The following is a 22,244-nucleotide window of genomic DNA, read 5'->3' as shown; positions in this document are numbered from 1 at the left end:
CCATACGCCTCATTACGACACGCGTTAATCCTTTCTCCATCGTACTCCGAAATTACCCATCGAGCTGCGAGAAAACCGCAAGATGTTACGCTCGATACAGCGAGCAATCGCGAAAGAATTCAATCTCTTGTCTTGCATCGAGTCGCGAAGAACGAGAGAACAGAGATCAGGACTTTCCTTTCTCGTGGCAGAGTCGCGGTTATTCGTAATCTCGCTGGCGGAATTTCTGGTATTCTCATTTTCATGCTCCTCCTGTTTCTCTCGCCGTAGATCTTACTCGGGTCGGAGTATAGTAAAGTTAGAGTTATTTCGAGTCACCTAAGCTTCGACATCTTAGAATTCAACCATAAATTCCGTACAGAATAATGAAGCTTGCGTATTACGAGACAGCGGACTTTCTATCTCTGTTACGAATGGTCTTCGATATAATAACGAAAGAATAAAGAAATACGGTGTACTTCGGGTACAATAAGCGAAGATATCAAAAAACCGAAAGATGATTCGAACAATGCCACCGGTAGGAACGTCTGAGTCAGCGAGAAGCTATTACATTGAAAATAAAATAAACGACTGGAATAACTTCCAGAAAATATACGTACCTTGAATTATAATTATATACAATTGAGAATACATTGACATTAGTCGTAAGAAACAATTATTAGTGTTAACAAACTTTCCTTTCGGCGAATAGGAGTTACATCATCGTAGAAAACTATAATCGTCAAGCTATCAAGGTAAATGTAAGTACACGGTACATGCACGTGTAGATCGTTTAAAGATTGTTCATAATCGAAATTGACGAGTTACAAGGCAAGCTACTTAACCGGACTAAAATATCCTGTCTCAAATAAACCTAACATTACCCTCCCCCCCATCATTAAAATCGCTCGAGCTTACTACTAGTAGCAAAGTACACGATAGTGTCGCTCTCTCGACGCGAGGGTCTGTGGTCAGAGGTTACGCCGATGTAGACTAGGTATGTAGTTGCTAAATTCTCGAGATGTTAGAGCCACGAGAAAGAGAGAGAGAGAGAGAGTGAGAGTGAGAGAGAGAATATATTCGGGGAGACAGAGCAGCAAAAGGCGGACGGGGAAAGAGGATCGTTGCGGGTGGGATAGAGAACAGCTGAAATTGCGGAGAAAGAGGGGCAAAGGTGGCCACGGATGAGGGAAGTTGCGGTTCTCGTGGTCGCCGCGGTTGCGGCTTAGGCAAATTGAGATAGTTCGCAAACCACCGACCAGCTGACCTAACCGTCACGCCAGGATGCTGGCGGGCCCGCGGCTCCTGAGAGAATTTTGCTGTTCAAAAGGAAGCGGTGAATGCGAGTAGCTCGTTTTCGATAGTGAGCTGCCTGCGGTCGTTTCGGCAAAAAAGAAATTTACCCGACGAACCGTGTTCGCGTAAAATCGTCCGATTCGCAGAAATGTTTCTCCGAAACGAAACGACCGGCTGCGCTCGGCTCGCGTTACGTTGGGTCGATAGAAAAAACGCCTGGAAAGGCGTTGAGAGAATCGGTTCTCGCGCTACCGTTGCTAATACACGTTTCTTTGTGCCGGTGAATGGCGCGGAAGTATTGTGAGCGTGGCAATTGTTTTCGAATTCGTGGATTGTTTGCGATACAGGGAGCAACGAGAGCGCCGCGTAGAATGTAATTTGATTACTTTGTAAGTGATACTGGTGGAAAAATAGAAGGCGGGATAAGCAATCGCGTTTAATTTGAAATTGTATTGAAATGGATTGTGTAAGGTACGATAAATGGTAAGTCGAGATAGTGAATTCGTAATATTGTTAGGAATTCCAAAGTGTAAATTTGATAAAGATCGTAATAAGCGATATAGAATAGACTTTTTACTGGTAACTTAGAAGGACAAACGAACATTTTTCTTAAAATTAAAATCCTCATTTTATCTAACTTTAAAGTAGGATATAAAAAAGGTTTCATTTTTATTTGGATCATAATGAAATACATTTTTAAAAGATCAGTCGATAGTCCATAAATAGATAGAAATCACAAGTCCTAGCTTTAGATTCAATATAAAATTAACGTTATCGATAAACCGTGATCAACATTATCAGCACGTATTAAATTTACCGAGTCATCGAAAATATCACAGCAATATCGAAGCTTCGAAAATCATACCCGGAAAACATTTTATCGGGAAATCGATATTGCGATGAAACTTGTTCTACAAACACCGTAAATCGATCTTGATCGCCTATCGCTTATCTCGAGTATGTCCTTTGCATGGCCGTGTCGATAAGAAAAGTACGTTTTTTGGCTTTATACTTTGGAAAAATGGTCAATACAAATCGCGAGTACTTCGTTTAACGTTGTATAGTCGTTTAATAATTTATGAACATTATAGAATTAATACACATAACGTAATAAACATAATTACGCTCCCTTAAACCTCGATCAAACGAGTGCATACGATCAACTTCAACAAACTCCAATTGCTGCAAACCTCTCGCTTAAAATCAATCATAACGTATTCTTCGAACCTTTTCCAACCAGCAGTATCAAATAAAAGAATAAAAAGAAGAAACTAAAGAAAGAAAAAAAAAAGGAAAACTAACGCTCGATGTAACTTCCATCCTCGCAAAATCAAGATTGGCACGAAAACGTGACAAACCGGTCGCACCAGCCCATATGGCAGGGGGTTCGATCGATTCATAATGAAACGCGCGCTTCCCATTTCGGAGCGACGCGACGTGGCGCGACGTACCATCAGCATGGTGCAACATTACACACGTCCGCGATGGAACGAGACAGAGAACGACGATCGTGCGTGAAACGGAGAGAGCCGCAATTACAAACGGGACCTGCCGGTATCAGCAGCGTCGATCAAAACGGCTGAGCACCACTGGCAGTAGGTAAACAGTACTGTATTGTATTTGTGTGCTTAGCCCGGCAAATATTAGCCACCATATCGCTTATGGTGCTTGTTGAGCGAGGGTGATGGTCGATAGTTTCCGTGGTGGGAGCGGTGAAGAGGCTTCGTTCGTGAGCGTTCCGTGAGCGGGTGAGCGCACATGTACACGACGCGGCTCACAGGCTTAGTTGCCTCGTACATAAGCACGCAATACGCATGTCGCCGGGCCTGCTGGCGCGGTGTGTGATTCGTGGCTGAGTGTGTTTGTCCATCCGTCCATATAGGGCTGTTTGTCCTTGCTCTCCTTGTTTGAAGAACGTCGGGATCCCGGTCTGTGCAAACTCCTCATTATTGCGAACAATGTACACAGGGCATCGCGCGTGCGTGCGTGCGTACGTTTCCGCGCTCTCGCGTATTCGCTGCTATACAACCGCGCATGCGCCTGTGGATGTAGTCACCGTGACTGGAGCTGTCCCGTCTATTGGTAGAATATACTATCTACATATCTACCTGTGGTTTACCTGTTTGTGTCTACATGTATATGATGCATACATGTTGTGTATCTATATGTACAAGGCGCATACATGTATATGCGTCTAGATGTATGTACATGTGGCGCATACATGTATCTTTACGTACATGATGTATACATATATATACATATACATATAGATCGGTACATATCTTTTTCCATTTTTCTATGTGTATGTATAAGCGGCCGCGTACTTGCGGCACGAACCACCGCGTATACGTATGTACATATATCATGGAGGCGCGATCGAATTTTTTTCGCGACCCGGTGGAAATGTTCCTCCACCCCCTGATACTGGTGATTGCACACAGAGGCTCGAGTGTGCTCGTTGGCTTCGATTGCGCTCGTTTAGCCCGGCGAGACCATAAAACCGCGAATCAACGCGCGCCAGAGTACGAGATTGCATTAAGAAAAAGGATTCGATGACGCGTGAAACGCGATCATCGATTCGCGTCCATTTTTTTACGCATGCCATCCTTTTTTCTTCTTTTTCTTTATACGTACGTGTACAATCGAGCAAAAAAAGGAAGAAAGAAACGATGGCATAAATACTATTATAATAATGACGACAACAAATGGCGCGCTCGCTACTAAGCGCTTCTCGTCTCTTAAAAGTTGGAACACGTCCCCGCGCGCGGTGTTGCTGGTCCTCCATTAAATGCCAGGCACGATTTTAATTTGTAATCAGGACTCGACGTTCGAAATAAGTAATCGATACGCGTCGAGGAAATACTCCGACAGGGTTCTCTTTGCCGTGAAATCGACTCGGCTCCTTTCCGGCCTTCCTACTAGAGACCGTCTACGAGTGCCAAAGCATGAAACTCGTACCCAAGGCATTTTAATGGTGACGAGGGTCCAAGTACCATTTCCCGAATTCGGCCATTAACGCGGAAATTGACGGCAGTTTTAGGGCGGGCCGTCCTAAATTGCCCGGAGCCCTTCAATTTCGTAGTCGATTCCGTCCCCTAGCAATAATCCACACCGGCCGGCGCAGGAAATTCGCCGGGGAACGCCGCTATTCATGGCACAACCCTGTTGTTCTCACCTACTCATCGGCTTGCTTAAAACTTCCAGTTTCTTCCTTAATTATACCACGAACGAAATCGGGGCACTGATTCTCGTTCGATGATGAACGACCAACGAGAGTCGGGAAGCGAACACTTCGAAGTTATTTCAACACGCGAAGAGCTGCCAGTTCTTTCTTTTTTATCTTTTGTATTTTTATCGTGAGAACGGCTATTCTTTCTCCTCTTTTTTTTTTTTTTTTTTTTTTTTTTTTTTTTTTTTTTTTTTTTTTTTTTTTTTTTTTTTTTTTTTTTTTTTTTTTTTTTTTTTTTTTTTTTTTTTTTTTTTTTTTTTTTTTTTTTTTTTTTTTTTTTTTTTTTTTTTTTTTTTTTTTTTTTTTTTTTTTTTTTTTTTTTTTTTTTTTTTTTTTTTTTTTTTTTTTTTTTTTTTTTTTTTTTTTTTTTTTTTTTTTTTTTTTTTTTTTTTTTTTTTTTTTTTTTTTTTTTTTTTTTTTTTTTTTTTTTTTTTTTTTTTTTTTTTTTTTTTTTTTTTTTTTTTTTTTTTTTTTTTTTTTTTTTTTTTTTTTTTTTTTTTTTTTTTTTTTTTTTTTTTTTTTTTTTTTTCTTCTTCTTTTTCCTCTTTTTTTTTTTTTTTTTTTTTTTTTTTTTTTTTTTTGTTTGACAAAGTATAGGTTCTGTACCATAAAGAGATAATGATCGAGCGATCAGGTTATTGATGTGAATTATAATTGCGCTAAAGGGGGCTCTTTGTGACTTGAATTTATGGCGTGTATTTTTTTTATTAATACGGCTTAATTGGGACATGCAAGGATGGAAGTAGTACGACTAATTTTAATACGTTTGATTAGTATAGTTTCGTTGACGAGGATGAGACACATTGGATTATACAAGTTTAAATAACAAAAATTATACAGGTACTACGAAATTCCAATTTGTTATTTAATGAAAATCTCAGTAATATTGCTACTGGATTATCGTAATTTACACATATTCGAACGTCGTAGTAAAGTAGAAAAATTTTTACTGGAAATTAATTTATGGAATCCGAAAGATAGAGGATTTCATTCGAAGTAAAAAGAAAGGGAAATTTAAAGGGTAAGTTACTTTTCTTTTAACATGTGTAACAGTGGTCTAAAATAAACACTCGACATCACGAACAGGCTGGCGTGGGCTACGCCAATGATAAATGGGAGGACGAGTGTGAACAGCGATAATTGTGGAACAATGCATTATGCACTGTTAACCAGAAAATATAAGAAGATTGCATGACAGGCGATGAGAGTGAAAACAAAATCTTTGAAATGTAATACATACGAATAACACGAAGTTACAACGTATAACTCTGCTCCTTTTTGCTAAGAGAAAAGAATGTGATATATTCGGCTGAGAATATTTTTATTTCTATGCTAAAAGTTTCCACGAATATGAAAGATATATTTATAGGCAACGTTTGACGTTTTAAAATTTCATATCACGACAGAAAAAAGTAGCAAAATACTATGTCGCATGAAAAGAGATAGGAAAATATTACTTTGTCGGGCAAGCTACGTACTTTCGCAACATACGTGTTTTTGTCATTTACGATATCGCGTATAATTTAATAATTCACATTTCTCTGGAATTGTGACAAACGCGATTATATCCGCAATAGTTATGTTCGAGGCGTATTAGCAAATAAGTTGATAGAATGAAGAAGTTATCACATGAAATTATATCTTCGAATCAATTTGCAATGATTGGCTCCTCTGTCAGGAAAATTTGATAAAACGGTACTCATCGTGTGATTTTAACCTGCCTTGCTACGATGATCTTCTTCGAAACTCCAATTAAACGAATGCATTTATTTAAAAAGACCATTTTTCCAAGCTGTATCGTTATACGAATTAAGTTCAGTTGACTGTTTCCGACGAGTATACTCGTCATGAAGAAATGGCAATATTTGGTGTTATGACGAACCCTGTCAATAATAAAATTAAAAAATAAAACAGTCATTTCATTACAACTTAATTCTATATTATAACAGTCGCGCATACTCTGTGTTTGACGAGTATACTCGACGACGTCGCTTACTTTTTGCCACGCATTTTACGTACACACTCTTCAAAGTTTTCAAAGAGGTCGCAACAGCTAACTGGTTAAAAACACCGAATGTAGACACTACACTTTAAAACAAGATAAAATAACAAATACATCGATGCACTGAACGTACGCGTATCGTTCGATAATCATCGATATCGTGTTCAAGTAAAAATGTATATAAATACATATACTCTTATTTTATCTTCCTAAGAACGAACACTCAACGTATCTTACGTGAGTTTTCTACCAATTTCTCAATTAGTGAGCGCCTTATATAAACTATCGATTAAACGCTAAAAAATCGATGTTCTAAAAGAGAGTACCCTTCAAGTAATGCGTCGTACGGGCGCGCTTCAACAGTCGCTGCAGATAGGATAATCGAAAATTATCAGGAACGCCCAATTTTAAAGCAAGAGTGCTCGTTAACCGGCAACGTGAAAAGTAAGTCCAGCGGGGATCGTCCATCGAGATTATTCTAGAGATTCCCGGCGTCGACAAATATTTGACACAGTGGCTGGCAAACAATGCGAGATTTCTCTTTTTTTTTCCCCCCCTCCTCCCTTTTTTCTCTCTCGTAGCCGCCGTTACCTGGCAAAGGAAGAAGTGTCGAGCGCATAATATCGGCAATTTCTAACTAAACGGCTGCTCCATGGAGCGTGGAAGAGGACTCACGGTCTATGAACAATGAGGCGATCTTAAGGACTCTACGAGGAGGGAGCTTTGTTCGACATGTTCCACCAAGGACTCCGCTGACAATGGTCCTCTTGATTCCAACGTTTCGCTGCCCCTTACAAATTAGTCCGTATTATCGCGCCAACAATGCGGTTACTTCACCATTTTCTGGCACAGACCGACCTGGCAGACATGTTCAAAAGTCCCAAAACATCTTTCACCAAACTTGCGCAGAAGAATGTAAAGAAGCTTTTACAGTTTCTAAATGTTCCTCACAGAAGTGATGCGAATAGCAGAATGGTACTTTTTATAACACAATCGTTGTATACTATAAATTTGCTGTAATTTGAAGGGAGCAGTGTGCCATACGACTCATCGCGTAAAATAATATATTTTGACTATGTTTTATGTTTTATTTCGGGATTCAATTGTTTTATTATTGTAGGAACCTCTTGTCTAATCAGCCATTCGTGACAAAAACGTGTACAGTTGATCTCATATTTTTGTGAAGAGAAAATAATGATAACACTGAAGACTAGTTTTATTAAAAATTTTATACATTTATCCTTCTGTTTGTTTACAATTTATTAAAGTACAATGTAATACAATATAAAACACGATTAATTAAACTGAACTATAAATGTATCTGTTCTCAGTAAAACTTTATTTTCTTTATAAAACCATTCCACAAGTACACTCCCGTTAATTAATTATAAATAATTAATAAAGGCAATCTTTCTCGTACATTAGAAAAGAATTTGGTTCCTAGATGGAATACAACTGACCTTCCAAAAGCTTCATCTAAATATATATACACATATACACAGATATACTACATACATACACATATACACACGTATACTACATATATACAAATTTCTGTTACTTTGCTGCGCTACGAACTTCTCTTAGATTAAGAAGAAAAAGTTAATAATATTCTTGTTTATCTAATAAAAATATCACTTCCATCGATAATTTACGGTTATCGATGACCCTACGTAACGTGCAACGTGTTATAAATTACTCGTGGCAGAGATGAAACGCGTGGATGTTGCATCATTTTTTCCAACTCGTGAAAACATTTCTTTCATGATTACTTCAATGAACCGGTCAGAGGTCAGCAGATCGTCGAGGGGAATAGATTTAATCATCACCACAATCACGTCGATAAAAAGTCATCATTGGTAACCTCAGCGAACGTGCACCGCAATAAACTAATGACTGACCGAAGATTATGCGCCGTGGCGTAATTTGCCGTCACTCGGTTACGTTATTTTCCGATTCTACGCTACGTTTGTAAAGCTGCGGCCGACAATTGTGTCGAACGGCTCCCTCGATGATACGTTTAATTGATGTAAAAAAATGCGCATCTGTCTTGCTTTCGGCAGAAACTTTTAACTTCGATGAAATATCAATTGATCGAACGTTGAACGTTAAATTTTTTGATTTTTATATTTTTCATGTATAATGCTGTATACAGGTATCTGCAGCCAAAACTACAAAGTTACACTTAAAAGAGATGATACGAACGCGGTTTTAAATATATCGATGTATAAAAAAAATGGATAAAATTTATTCAAAAGTATATTCCGTTTCACATCGTATCGCTGTGTCTTACGAAATTTTTCCACTTCTATTAGCTTATCCAAAAAGTTTCTTAGGTCTCATAAGATGAACAACAATTTCTGTTTTATATTATTTTATTGAATTAGGTGTGATTCATTTCGTTCTATTTCTATTATTATGTTCGTGCATAATTCAATAAGCTAATATAAAACAGAAAACATTGTGCGTTTATTATTTCCTTATAAAACGAAGGAAACTTTTCGGACAACCTAATAATTTCTAATCTTAATTGTTCGAATGTTGCTCTGGTAATTACATAAATCGTATAAATTTCCTACCGTGTGACAAATTTTATATTAGAAAAAAAAATGGAACAGTGGTAGTAGGCTACACTGCTTTTTCGATACTTCAAATAGCGATACACACACGGAAAAAGAATTTTCAAAAACAAATTGAAACTAGCTCGTTCACAGTAGAATATCCCCTTAATCGATTAAATTCCTATTGCGTAACGGAGAGGTGAAAGGTTGTGCCTTTTTGCAGGGATTCCGTGCTACGTGCGGAATTGGTTTGATAATGCAGCTGTTCTGGGTTAGCGCAGACTGTTTGTATATTTTGCAACAATTACAACCAAGGGATTTGTACGCTGCACGATTTCTCGGTGGACCTGTTCATGTGAATGCGTACCGCAACCACCGATTAACAATGAATTTTTGAGTTCCGACCAGCTCGTCGCAATCCACTCGGCGCAAATAAATTTAATTATACTCATTAACGAATTTAATTAGAGAGAAAAAATAAGCGGTAAATCCGGACAAACATTTGCTCGACGTTGATTTATTTTTGGGTAGCATAATTTAAGACCAATTTTATCCAAAACAAATACATTTATTTATCGTTTAGTGTGTTTAATTAATAATTTGTTAACATACAATGTTGCATGTACAACCTCAAGCATGAAAATGTTAAATATAACAATTCCGTTGATGTTCACAACTTATGAATTATTTATAAAGTTCCGAATATTTAAATGAAAAAGATATAGGTACTCGATATGATCATAAATTACTTGGTTAGGTATCGCGTTTAACTGCTACTCTAAAATTGAATGTAATTTACAATGAATGCTACAAAGAGGAAAAACACGCGAAGTCACATTTTCCTAGGCTTTTACAGGACAACGATTTTATAATTCCGTAGATACATCTGCAATAAATCCGATGCTATCGAAATTACCGTATTACTTGATTTTGCGATTGTACGATACGTATCGTTATTCCCTTGCCAGAATTTAAAAATTATTCTACTATAATAGCAACATGTCTTTTGCATTTTTCTTTCTTTCCACGTGGCATTTAAATATTTCTTTTTAGACGTAAAACAACATTAATAGCAACAACATTGTTTATACTCTGTTGTTCGATACAATGAAGAAATATATAAGATACATGCTATGTTTTACAAAGAACACACAAACGATATCTAGATGGAAGACTACACGTCGACAATCAGCGAAACTTCCAAAAAGTTTTTACGATCGGAACAACTTTCGAGCAACGATTTTCTCCTCCCTGTATTTCTCTCTTTGCTGCGATAAAGATACAGAAAAAGATTTCGATACCCCATTTAAAAACAGGCTATAAATAAAAGACTACAAGGTACAGTGAGGCAACACGATAATTCTCATATCGTATTCGATATTCCTACGATCGCAAAGCAATTTAGAGGCGAGTTACGAAAAGAGCCACTCGAGATATTCGCGGATACGTCAACGACGATCATACACGAGTCTTGTATTACACGTGCACGTCGCGTTATTTGCAGAGGAACGAATTCGTGTCGAGATATCGCGTGATAAGCGCGCAATTGCTCTGCCGGTCTCGAGTTTTCGCTTCGAGCGTTCAGAGTCACTGTGTTCGACGATATCCGAGCGAAATGCACCTTTGGAATCCTCGTCGAGAATATTTCCCGCGGCCGAATTTCACCAAAGAGGACCCGCGTCATCATTTCTCGAAATTTTTAGACAAGCCTGTACCTAGATATCGCGCTTTCTACGCTCTTCGAATGATATTCGTTCGCGTTTACGACGCACGTCGCGCATCGACAAAGACATTCCAAACGGAATCTGATTTATTCCGGACAATATCCGCGGGAACGACACACAGATTCCCGTGATATTTCAACCGAAATCATTCCTCTCCAGTTATCTGTGTAAAACGAATTATATCAAATTTGACTGATCGTAGTTGTATGAAATAAAAGCGACGAGTTAACTAGAAATTTTTTAAATATTATATTTGTTACGCGCTTTCCTGCCATTTGCCGTGACGATATTTTCTAAAAAATGCTTAACAATTTAGCTATTAACGTTTTAACGGTGTAATATATAAGGGTGAATTGGAAATGAATTTCACAGAATAATTATTTCTTTTGCATTTTCTGCATAATTTGCCAAAATTATATCATGCACTCAATTTTGTATCGGAAATGAATGTTAATAATCTTGTTACGTATGAAGGGATTGAAATAAAAAGAAGGAAGCATGTGAATAGATTATACCCATAGATTATGAGATTAATTTTAAACTTAGAGTAAGTAGATGCAAACGAAACTCTTCCTTTAATTTTTCTCCTCCAAACACGTTCTTTTTTATTAGAAAAAAAATGTCCATCGTTCGACTTAACAAACGATTGTACGATATAATAAAGACATAAACAAATATTACAGAATGTTTTGGAAATTCTTGGCAGCTTAGAACAATAAAAAATACCGCCCTGAATCTAAGTAAACTCATATTGCCTACGAAGAATTAAAAATTAATCGCCAAGAAAGATAATTTCGATCATTCTATTTATAATTATCAGTCTATCTAGTGCATGATATAATAGATTTGAAGTTTTGGAATGAAATTTACTAGCGATGAAAGTTGTTTGCTTTAGTTGTTTGTACCTACAGCTTTCGCGTATTCTTAATTCGCGTAATTTGTTATCTCGAACAATCAAATAATGACACAGAACGTGAGTACCTTGATAACATAAGAGTATCATTTTTAACTAAGTGTCAAGGACAAAATATTTATCTTATTTACTACAATAATATTTGTACTAATTATTTAGAATAATTCAAGAATTCCTTTCCAAGCGATAACATTGTTTAGATAGGTGACCGTTTAGTTGTTTTAGTAACATAACAGGTATCTTTTATTTACTTTAATCGTTCAATTTAAACTTCACCATCCAACGCATCGAAAATTATTTTATACAGAGAAAGATGCGTCACGTTCAGTTTACTCTTTGTAATTAAAGTCTTCCATACTTTCATGTCTGTTTGCAATGTATTAACCCATTTGTACTCGAACGTTTATCTAAGTATTAAAAGTAATCATATTTATATATCCATAAACGTATCACGCTTTCAATAATCATTTCCAAAGAGAACGTGAAATATCAAGGAAAACATACGTGTATTAAGAAGTTAATATTTTAATACCAATGTTCCAACGCTACAAAATAAAAAAAAAAAAAAAAAAAAAAAAAAAAAAAAAAAAAAAAAAAAAAAAAAAAAAAAAAAAAAAAAAAAAAAAAAAAAAAAAAAAAAAAAAAAAAAAAAAAAAAAAAAAAAAAAAAAAAAAAAAAAAAAAAAAAAAAAAAAAAAAAAAAAAAAAAAAAAAAAAAAAAAAAAAAAAAAAAAAAAAAAAAAAAAAAAAAAAAAAAAAAAAAAAAAAAAAAAAAAAAAAAAAAAAAAAAAAAAAAAAAAAAAAAAAAAAAAAAAAAAAAAAAAAAAAAAAAAAAAAAAAAAAAAAAAAAAAAAAAAAAAAAAAAAAAAAAAAAAAAAAAAAAAAAAAAAAAAAAAAAAAAAAAAAAAAAAAAAAAAAAAAAAAAAAAAAAAAAAAAAAAAAAAAAAAAAAAAAAAAAAAAAAAAAAAAAAAAAAAAAAAAAAAAAAAAAAAAAAACAAAAAAAAAAAAAAAAAAAAAAAAAAAAAAAACAAAATAAAAAAGAAAATCAAAATTACATAATCCTCCAAATTATTTCACATCTCCGCTATATCATCGCATGAAAATCAATTTTTATCGGTCGAAACAATTTTACGCCAACTTCGTCGCTTTATATTTCACACCGATACATCCAATTCACGCTAGAACACGACCAATCCAAGCTGTAACACGCGACAGCCGCTTCCCTCATCCTTCTCGAGAATCCTCTGACATCCAAAAACCAGCTGTCCGACTTTATCCCGACAGAGTTTCGCGGGATTAAACGACGACCGAAGGACCGAAAAATAAAAGAGAAACGTTCGTCTCGTCGATTGCCAGACCGCAAACGTTACCGGCGGTTCGAAATTCTCGAGAACCACAGCGTTTTGGAGTAGTCGGTCCGGAAACACCGGGGCTCGATCCTTAACGATCGATCCCGTCTAGAAGTTTAAAGTATCGTCTGGAGAAGAGAACGAAAGGCGGTGGAAAGCCGTCGCCAGGAACGTGGGAGGGGTTGTTCGCTGTTAAAACTTTCCGCCTGGAGTTTCGTAATGATCGGCGAGCCAGTTTGTCCGGAAATAATATTTGTACAGCTTGTACGTAAACAACCCTGGCGGCCCTCCAGAGTGCCAATAACACCGCCTGTGTCAACTCGGTCAAGTACCAGGCCGCTCAAATGAGTCACGATGCGAGAGCCAGAAGAAAGGTGTAACTCTTGGGCTTCGAGAAAGAGGCAGGGCGGTGTCCAACCACGCCAAGAGAGCAGTTTCTACCTCGTTCTTATTCCCCCTGTCTCCCTCTTACTTTTTGCTTTTACGACCGCAATAAACTTGCAATGACGCCCGTTGACTAACGACGCGAGATTCCGTTCGGTCGTTTACGTTCCATGCAAATTAGTAATTCACGAAAGGCTTTTAGCGCCTGCAAACGCGGCAAGCTTGTTTGGCGTCGTTTAAACATTGAGAACCCCGGATAAGGAAGATCGGACTGATCGCGGAACGGAAATTACGCGAATCATCCGTTGAGACTTTTCGGCGAAAGGCTGTGGGATGATTGTACGGTTGTAAATTTTCCAAGAATTTTAAGACTGCGGTGGTATCGTGCTATAGAATTTCTTATGGTGTGGAATAGAATATAGCATAGGATAGAGATTTTTCATGTAATAGAAAATTGAATTTCTTCGAACAGAATTTATTTGATACGTTATGGAATAGAAGCTGTGGAATGTAAATAATTTCATATACTTGACGCTTATGTATTTATGGAAGATTTTAACGCGTATATGAATGTACAAAATACTTAAAATAAGGTACTTATATAATATTTAGAGAACGAATCGAGTCTTCAATTACGTTCTGTTTTTTTTTTTTTTAGTTATTAGTTTAGTTATTAGTTAGCTTTTTAGTTATATTTTCAATTATGCAATTGCTCGAATTATAACAATGTAAAATACACGAAAGAATATAAGAAAGATGTTCCGAAGATAATACGTCAAATAGGAAAAAAACAATGTATGAACAAAGGTTCATGAACAGTATCAATAGTGAAATTTACATGGCTGATTTTGAAGAATTAAGAAAGTATTTACATGGAGTCGTGTATTTCCAAAAAGGTATTAGCACGTCCACAGATTATTTATTTCCATTTTACTACACCACTAAAAAGGAAGCAGCATTTGTATTCCAATTTAGTTAGCGTTCCGCCTCTAACCAAGCCATTTACAGTAACAATATCAAACTGTACTTCTAGCGTTATATACATAGTTACTGTACTGAATGTTTCACAGATACGTGTATCTATTTTTCATTTTAACGGGTGACTAAAAATAAATGTAGAAAACCAACGAAGAACAGCACATTCATTAATAAAGCTCTCGTCAAAAACAATTAACATCGCATGCAGCATTCACAATGGAATGGTGGGATTTAACCCCATAAGGGAAGATAACGCAAATTTCGAAGAAGAATAGCGAATTAATTCCAACAACGCTATTTCAAACGCAGAATACACGAAACGAAAGAACATATAGTTGATTGACATTTAATTTTACATAAAGCAAGATATGCTTTTAGCCACAATTTAAACGAACTATCCGAATAATTCAGACATTCCATGCATTACATACGATCTAATCGAATGATTCATCGAAAGAAACGTTTCTCTTATCGAGCTTCGTTGCAACGAGCACGAATCATATTAAAAACATTAAACACGCCTGTGTGACTGGCTCTAAATTTCCCTATTGCCACTTTCAACGTCCACGTCCAATATAAAGCGTGACGATAAATTATCGCGAAAGGATTTCCAGCAAAAATCGAGAGGAAACGAATGTCCTACGGAAAAGAACGACCGTGACAACGATATCATGGTCCACGATCCACGCGGAACGGAGGTGTGCGGAGCTATTTGCACGTCGCGAGATTTATAATGCGCGCCAATTACACGTAACACGCTTCGCTCATTCCGCGGTGTAATTCATCCCGTGTAATTACCAATGCATATTGCGGTCTCTGCGGAAGCTCGGAAGCGTGCGAACCGCGAATTTCGTGCAATCGTACTTCGAATCCCTTCGTTCGCTCCTCTCTGCCCCACCCGCGTCTCATCCCCATATCTCGTCGCCATCTCGTCGTTCCGCTCGTCTCGATTTCAATTTCGCCCTGATCCTGCCTGAATATATCTCTCCCACATACACGCCGCTTCTCTCCCTTTCTTTTTTTTTTTTTTTCACGTCACTCTTCCCAGCCCTGTTCCGCTTTTACATTCCCCGCGTGCTCCCTCTTTTCTTCGTTTCCACACGCCAGACGACAATTACGCGACGCGACCAATTGTTCCCGCGTATATCGTCATATAATAATTACAAGAAAGTCTGCCGGTTCCATTATCGCTCGGGATTTAATTCGATTCGAGTTTAAATGTACTCTCCTCCGTTTCGATTTACACGATTCTTTTTTTCTCTTTCCGGTTTTTTACTTTTTATTGGATGGTAGCTGGAAGTGGAGAATAGCGGTGCTCGGCCGAGGATATGCACGTGGATGCAATTTCGATCTTTTGCTAAATTCACCGATCGATCAAGGTGAGATTACGCAGGATCTCAGTGGATATGCTGCAATGGAATATAACGTGGAATACAGTAATTGTATTTTGCTCGAAGATGTTCATCTTACGTAATACGAAATGTGTTAAAGGGCTGTTAAGCAGGATGGGATTATTTGGATTTTTAGTAAATTCTGGTTGTATCTGAGAAATATACAGGGTGGTTGGTAACTGGTGATACAAGCGGAAAGGGGGTGATTCTACGCGAAAAAGAAGTTGAAAATATAGAATAACAATTTTAAAAAAATTTTTTTTTTAATTTTTCCATCGCGAAGCCTCAAACGAAAAATTTGTATTCTATATTTTCGACTTCTTTTTTCGCGTACAATCACTCCCTTTCATCATCAGTTACCATCCACCCTGTATATATGATGGAGTATTATATTACAATGGCTTATATACGCGTGAATAGCTTACCTTCAAACTAACAGACCGAAGTAAAATTCGTTAGATACTTCATGAAAAATCGAACACTCCGATATCTTTAAATCGAACTAAATTCGAATGAAATATTCCGATATAGAAATACATGACGGCAAATTCGCCGGTATTGTGAGGAATTCTTGGCAATTGCGTATAGCAAGATTTATCCCAACGTTGGAATATTTCTCAACAAAACAAACATTCGTTCCGATAAAAACCTTTTCACAAATTCCTCTCATTACCTTCGTCATAAAAAAGTAAAGATTGTAATTTACTTTCGTATCATCCTGTATTAGCATTACACTATTATAGAACCTGTTCCCACATAGTCGCATTTCCTTTTATCCGATCGTAAACGATTCTGCCTTTAACCGTACTATCGGTAAGTCGATGAGAGTTGGTTATTCCTGTTTTATCGCCGTAATACGCGCCGTTTACAGGTTTCCGTAATCGATACGAGAAATGCTTATAAAAATCTAGCTTGAGAACATGCTGCCTCGTTGCGCCTCTCTAAAGACGCGTCCCGCCACTGTCGGTTCGCCGTCACTTCCAACAGCCGTATCTTAGCTTTTTACACTTTAATCTGGTAATCCTATTAACATCGTATAATCGTAAAATTCGAACCCTTGCTCGGGTGAGGTTATAATTTACAAAGGGGACAGTTGGTTGTTGGCAAGTGCCTGCGATGTAAACACAGATGCCGTGTTCTTGGATCTTGGGGTGAGAAAGAAGCAGATGAAAAGAGAAAAGAAAAAAAAAAAAAAAAAGAAAAATAGAAAAAGCTGGTTACCTGAGTTGCGATCGACTATGTTTGCTTAGCATTGTCAGCCTCGATTGTTTGACCGACTCGTTACGGCAGGTACTCCTACTTTTATTGATCCTTCACAGTTTCGAATAATATTTTTTGAGCAAACGCGATTCGTTCTGGTGCGAATGCTGTTCACAAGACTCACTTTTCAGTGAAAAGACATCTAGGTATAGATGTAGGGGATGATCTCTGTTCGGGAAATAGAAACTCGAATCGGAAAAGGTTAGTTTGAAATGTAAAATTAGTTGCATATTTCGAGGGTGATAGATATTTGGAATGGTGGAGAAAATTGCAGTTCATATAATTATGAAGATATGTGCGTAGTATCGTATAATCGACTATGTAATATTACACGTGCGAGTGAATATCAGTGGATAGATATAGATAAGATGGAAAATGAGCTGAATAGTTTTAAATTGATAAGTATATAAATATATGCATTTATACGTTCAATTAGGTATACATATATTGGGTTGTCTGAAAAGTGTCTTTCTTTCGCAGACGTGTTTTTTACAACAGTGCACCTTCATATAAACGTGAAACCAAGTCTGTGCAGCCACGTTTGCACTTCCACGCTACCTCACAACACTTTAATGATTCTGCGACGATTCTCTCTCTTTCCTATCACCTACACTAGCTTCCTAAAGATTTATTCATGCACAAAACCTATACCATACGTCACTCTGCATCTAAATGTCCAGTATGCATATTACGTATGTTCTTAGAATCGTTTCTCAATCTATATCATAAGAGAAACACTCGATTCTTTTCATTCGATCTTCGAGCATCATTCGCGCTACATTTACAGATGAATCATTCCATCGCATAAGCTCTTCACTAACCTTTTCGTAGGGATCAAGAATTTCTACATTAGACATACCGTTACATGTAGCGTATACTGTAGTGTATGCCGTTCTCTAGAACAATGGCTATACTATAAAATTCTGTTTCTTATACCTGACAGCTTTCTTTTCAACGACAAAGTCCGGAATTATATTAATCATATACAATTTTATAGAGTCTATAGTTTCAACTAAACGCACTTTCACATCGAACGCGTTATGAATCATTAATCGGTTACACGGCGAAAAGAAGCGTGTTCGATAACACGCATATCTTACGATACGATTGAGACAATAAAAAAGCAATTGTGCAATAGAACATCGAATAAAAATGGATCACCTAAAGCAAGCTTTTAAAACGAGTAGCAAATCTGCTCCACTTCCGATATACCGTATTGGAAATGTTCCAGCACTTTCAAATAATTCCACGCGACAGAAGCGTCTCCTCTTATCCAAGATTTATTTCCTTCCCTCTCCTTTCTTTTTTTTTCTTCCTTCGATTCCCGCCGTTTACTCGGTCGGTAATCGTCGATACATCGACCTACCGGTACCGCGCTATAGCAAACATAATGTAATTGCGGATATTGGCCGGCGGCGGTCACGATACACGCATTTATTTTCGTCGTATTCCCGACGAGCTTTTCCGCCTCGGCTCGCGGCCTGTTTACGGCCAAATGGAAATTTGCACGCCGGCCAAATATTATTCCGTCGGCGACCCCAACGCTCGTTCACAATCTCTTTTCCTCACTGTGCTCGCCCAGTTCAGTCATTCGTTCGTTCGTTTTTCGACCGTTTCTGCGCCACCGTCCGTCTATCCGTCTGTATATAGCACGCCCATGCTGTGCAACGCAAACACGCAAGATATACCAAGCCTTGTGAACAAACGAACTAGATGGAAACAATATACAGTAGTGCCGCGTAAACTGACCAGAGGTCGTGACCTTATCATGAGAGGTATAATTCTAAGAATGCCGCAATATCTGTCTTCCATTCAATGCATTTTCACTCAATGAACTAAGCCACTTGGTTTATTTTGCGACGAGAATAACAAAAGTCTGTTAACGAAACAAAATTCCAACCAGCTGATGCGATACATATTATCGTATAAGCGCTGTCGTAAAATCAGCAAGGAGTTGAGTTACACGGTTCGACTGTCGAAACATGTAATTTGAGATATATTTCGGGAGATAAGGAACTCGAGCTACTTTCAGAACGAAATCTTTTTCGTTTTTTTAAAAAGTATGCCTGATATAATCTACAACTACAAATCGACGTTCACTAATGTGACAATTATTACTAAAGAAGAAGAGAATTGTTATAATTGTTACGAACATAATTTCTCATAATTTTAGTGGAAAATTGTAAGCAATATACCAGTTCACATATAACTTTTGCACGAGGCATAAGGCGCTTCCACAAGACACGTACAATCCTGACAATCATACTACCTAGTAGATATATATCTATGCTACATATAGTGAATTCAGGGTCCGAGCGAGAGGTCCAAAAAACTAAACGAAGGGAAAAAATTAGATTCGCGTCAATTCCATCGGACGCGTATTTATACACAAGAGGAGTGCATAGGTATTTAGCGCACAGACGCATGAGCAAACTTCGTCTCGCGCGCGAGTCAGAGTTCCTGCCGCGTGTGTGTACTTTGCAGAAAGAGAGTGATGGAGGTAGTGACGGAAGGGAAGCGCGTGTAGAGTGGAGAGGGTGATGGGTGCAGAACGTGGGTAAACTATCGAGAGAAAATAAATACGGGACCGGATTCATTCGACTAACGATCCGAAAGAGTTCGTCTGGCAGAGCGAGTATACGCGCGCGCGCGCGACTCGCTTGCCGTCGCAACCGTTCCGACGACCTGCCCCCCAAAAAAATGAAAAAACGTTCTGACAGTACTTTTCAGGTCTACCTTTTTTATTCCGTTTGAGTAACGCCGGTGCACGAAGGGGAAAAGGCGGGTAGAGGGGAGGGGAGGCTATGGAGCCATAGACCATGAGCTACGAATTCATCTGACGGCAGAAAGAGTCTATGGACCTGGCACCCATATACCGGTCGATATATCGGTATCTCGAATTAGCATGGGTAGAGGCTCCGCTCCGACCGGTGCTGCAACGAACGATACTTATCGAAAGTACGCTCGCACAATTGAAAGGATTTTCGAACGTGAGGATACACGATGCATACTCGATATCCGTGGCGAAACGAGACGATGAATTGCGAGAAGTGTGGAGACAACGTTGTATGTACGTGTATGTATATAGGAATATGGGGGCGCAACGTATCGAGAGGAAGCCATTACGAGATGGATACTCCGAACTAAACTTTGTCTAATTTTTATTTGACATTTTTTTCAAATATGAATAGTCGCACCACTTGTATACTGTATACATATTTGTTAACTGAAAATCATAATGGCGTAAGCTAAGCTAGCTTAGCAATATTTTTTGTAAAATAATGTTCTACCTTTGTTAATAAGAATTATAAAGAATATATTTGATGTGTACGTTAAAAGTATTAGGTATCAGATATAAGTATTATGGTAGGGAAAGAATTTATAATTTATTGAACTACGAAATTAAAAGAGCCTGCATAAATTAAATTACGCCGTTATATTAAAGTTCTTAAAATTTTGATTTGCTCTATATGAGTAAGACATCCTGTGAATTTCAATTCGTCATTTGTTATAAGACATTGATACTCAATATTTATAAAGTACTTGGTTAATACGTTCCATAATTTGTCATTCAGGTCAAGTGATTCACCAGTAATTCACGTAGTATATTTGTCAGATATATTTGTTTAATAACTATAATGCGCATAATGGTCATAAAATTATAAAAATTATTAGTGTAAAAAAAAAGAATCTAATCTAAAATATTAAAATATACATCATTATGTATTTCTTTTTACACGACAAAAAATTAAACAAAATGATTATTCAAGAAGTTTCAGGTACAAAGAAAAGAGCGTACAGTCATTCGATGACTGATTACTACCAGATGCAATTTTCGTAACCTTATTCTTTACGACATGCAAATTGCTATCTTGTTGTAATGAGGAAGGTTAAATTTAATTTCACCGGTTTGGTTGTAGGTGCACTTCTGCTACGACAACAATGCGTCCACGGTGTATAAGTATATACACGATAATGTTGGGGGAAACCGACTATGGTTAATCGTATCTGACCACGGATCTGAATGTTTTCACGGTTTCTTTGTGCTTTAATCACTATCTATTGATAGCAAGATGTAGCGAGGTCACCGGTTCAAGTTAATCAACCTCATCACTTCGCGTATAATTTCTCGATAAATAGAAACTTAGAACGTGCGATAAACGATCAGAGCGAAAAGAAGGAACAACTGTGTTGACTACTCGCAAAAAAATCTATCGTTCAATATGTAAACGGTCTTTGTGCAATTGTCTCACGGAAATTGTAAATACGATAATTAACTACCGTTAAACGACGGTTACACGCTCATTACATATACATATCAATAATTCCGAACTCATTTCCTAGAACGTAAGAACACACAACTTTATAAGAATTTGCACGAGCACGTCGAAAGTTGATCGTGTCTGTCTGTAGCGTCGGATCGAATCATACGGTTCGACGCGACTAAACGCGAAAATCCAAACGCTTCGCCTCGTGAGCTCAATACAAGATATCTCAATACTTCAAAATCCTTTGCTGTTTTATTTTTATCGCGATTGTCGTGTCAGTCATTCCTATCGAACGCATAAGTACGTAAGAAGAGAAGGAGGCAAAGAAAAAAAAAGAAAAGAAAGATCGACAAGTGAGAAAGAGAAATAAAAGCACTTACCGGGTGCCGTGCCGCAGCTGCCACAGCCACAGCTGCCGCAGCGTTTATACTGGCACTAGGGTACATCTTATCGTCAGAGGCCCTCGAAGAGGTTATGTTGCTTCCTCCCGTCACGACGAAGTCCTGCCAGGAGTAATGGATATGTCTCCGTTATCCTCAGGTATATCCGGCGGTATCCCAGGTCATAGCCAGTATACACTATTATTCACTGGTCAGCAATAAAAAACGAAATAACGGGAGAAGACACAAGACAAAAAAAGAATAGTCGAAGCTAGAGCACACACTAAGCACTGTCACTTTCTTCTTCGAGTCGTTTTCTCGTGGCAGCCACTACTCACTTGATACTCGTTTCACAATGAATATACACCGCGAAGAAAGCCAACATACGCTACGCGTGTATGTTTAGAATAGGAAATAATACTTACGATAGTATCGAATCACGTTAGAGTTACACAATACGAATACCCGACGGCACACACATGTAAGACGTAACTCCGAACGATCTACCCTCGACGACGGACGGGTATCAA

General features: G+C 37.5%; 1 protein-coding gene across 1 annotated transcript in view; it reads right to left on the bottom strand.

The window, feature by feature from the left end:
- Positions 1 to 22,238, bottom strand: part of LOC100740780 (protein groucho-like) — a 78,093-nt gene extending 55,855 nt beyond the window's left edge. The window contains exon 1 of the mRNA XM_003490269.3: positions 21,715 to 22,238. Within this exon, the coding sequence (XP_003490317.1) occupies positions 21,715 to 21,780 (66 nt within the window). The 5' untranslated portion in view covers positions 21,781 to 22,238. The remainder of the gene's footprint in view (positions 1 to 21,714) is intronic.
- Between the last annotated feature and the right edge of the window lie 6 nt (positions 22,239 to 22,244).

Source organism: Bombus impatiens, unplaced genomic scaffold (assembly GCF_000188095.3).
Source record: "Bombus impatiens unplaced genomic scaffold, BIMP_2.2 scf_0418, whole genome shotgun sequence".
Classification (NCBI taxonomy): Eukaryota; Metazoa; Arthropoda; class Insecta; order Hymenoptera; family Apidae; genus Bombus; species Bombus impatiens.
This window is presented reverse-complemented; position numbering and strand designations above follow the sequence as displayed.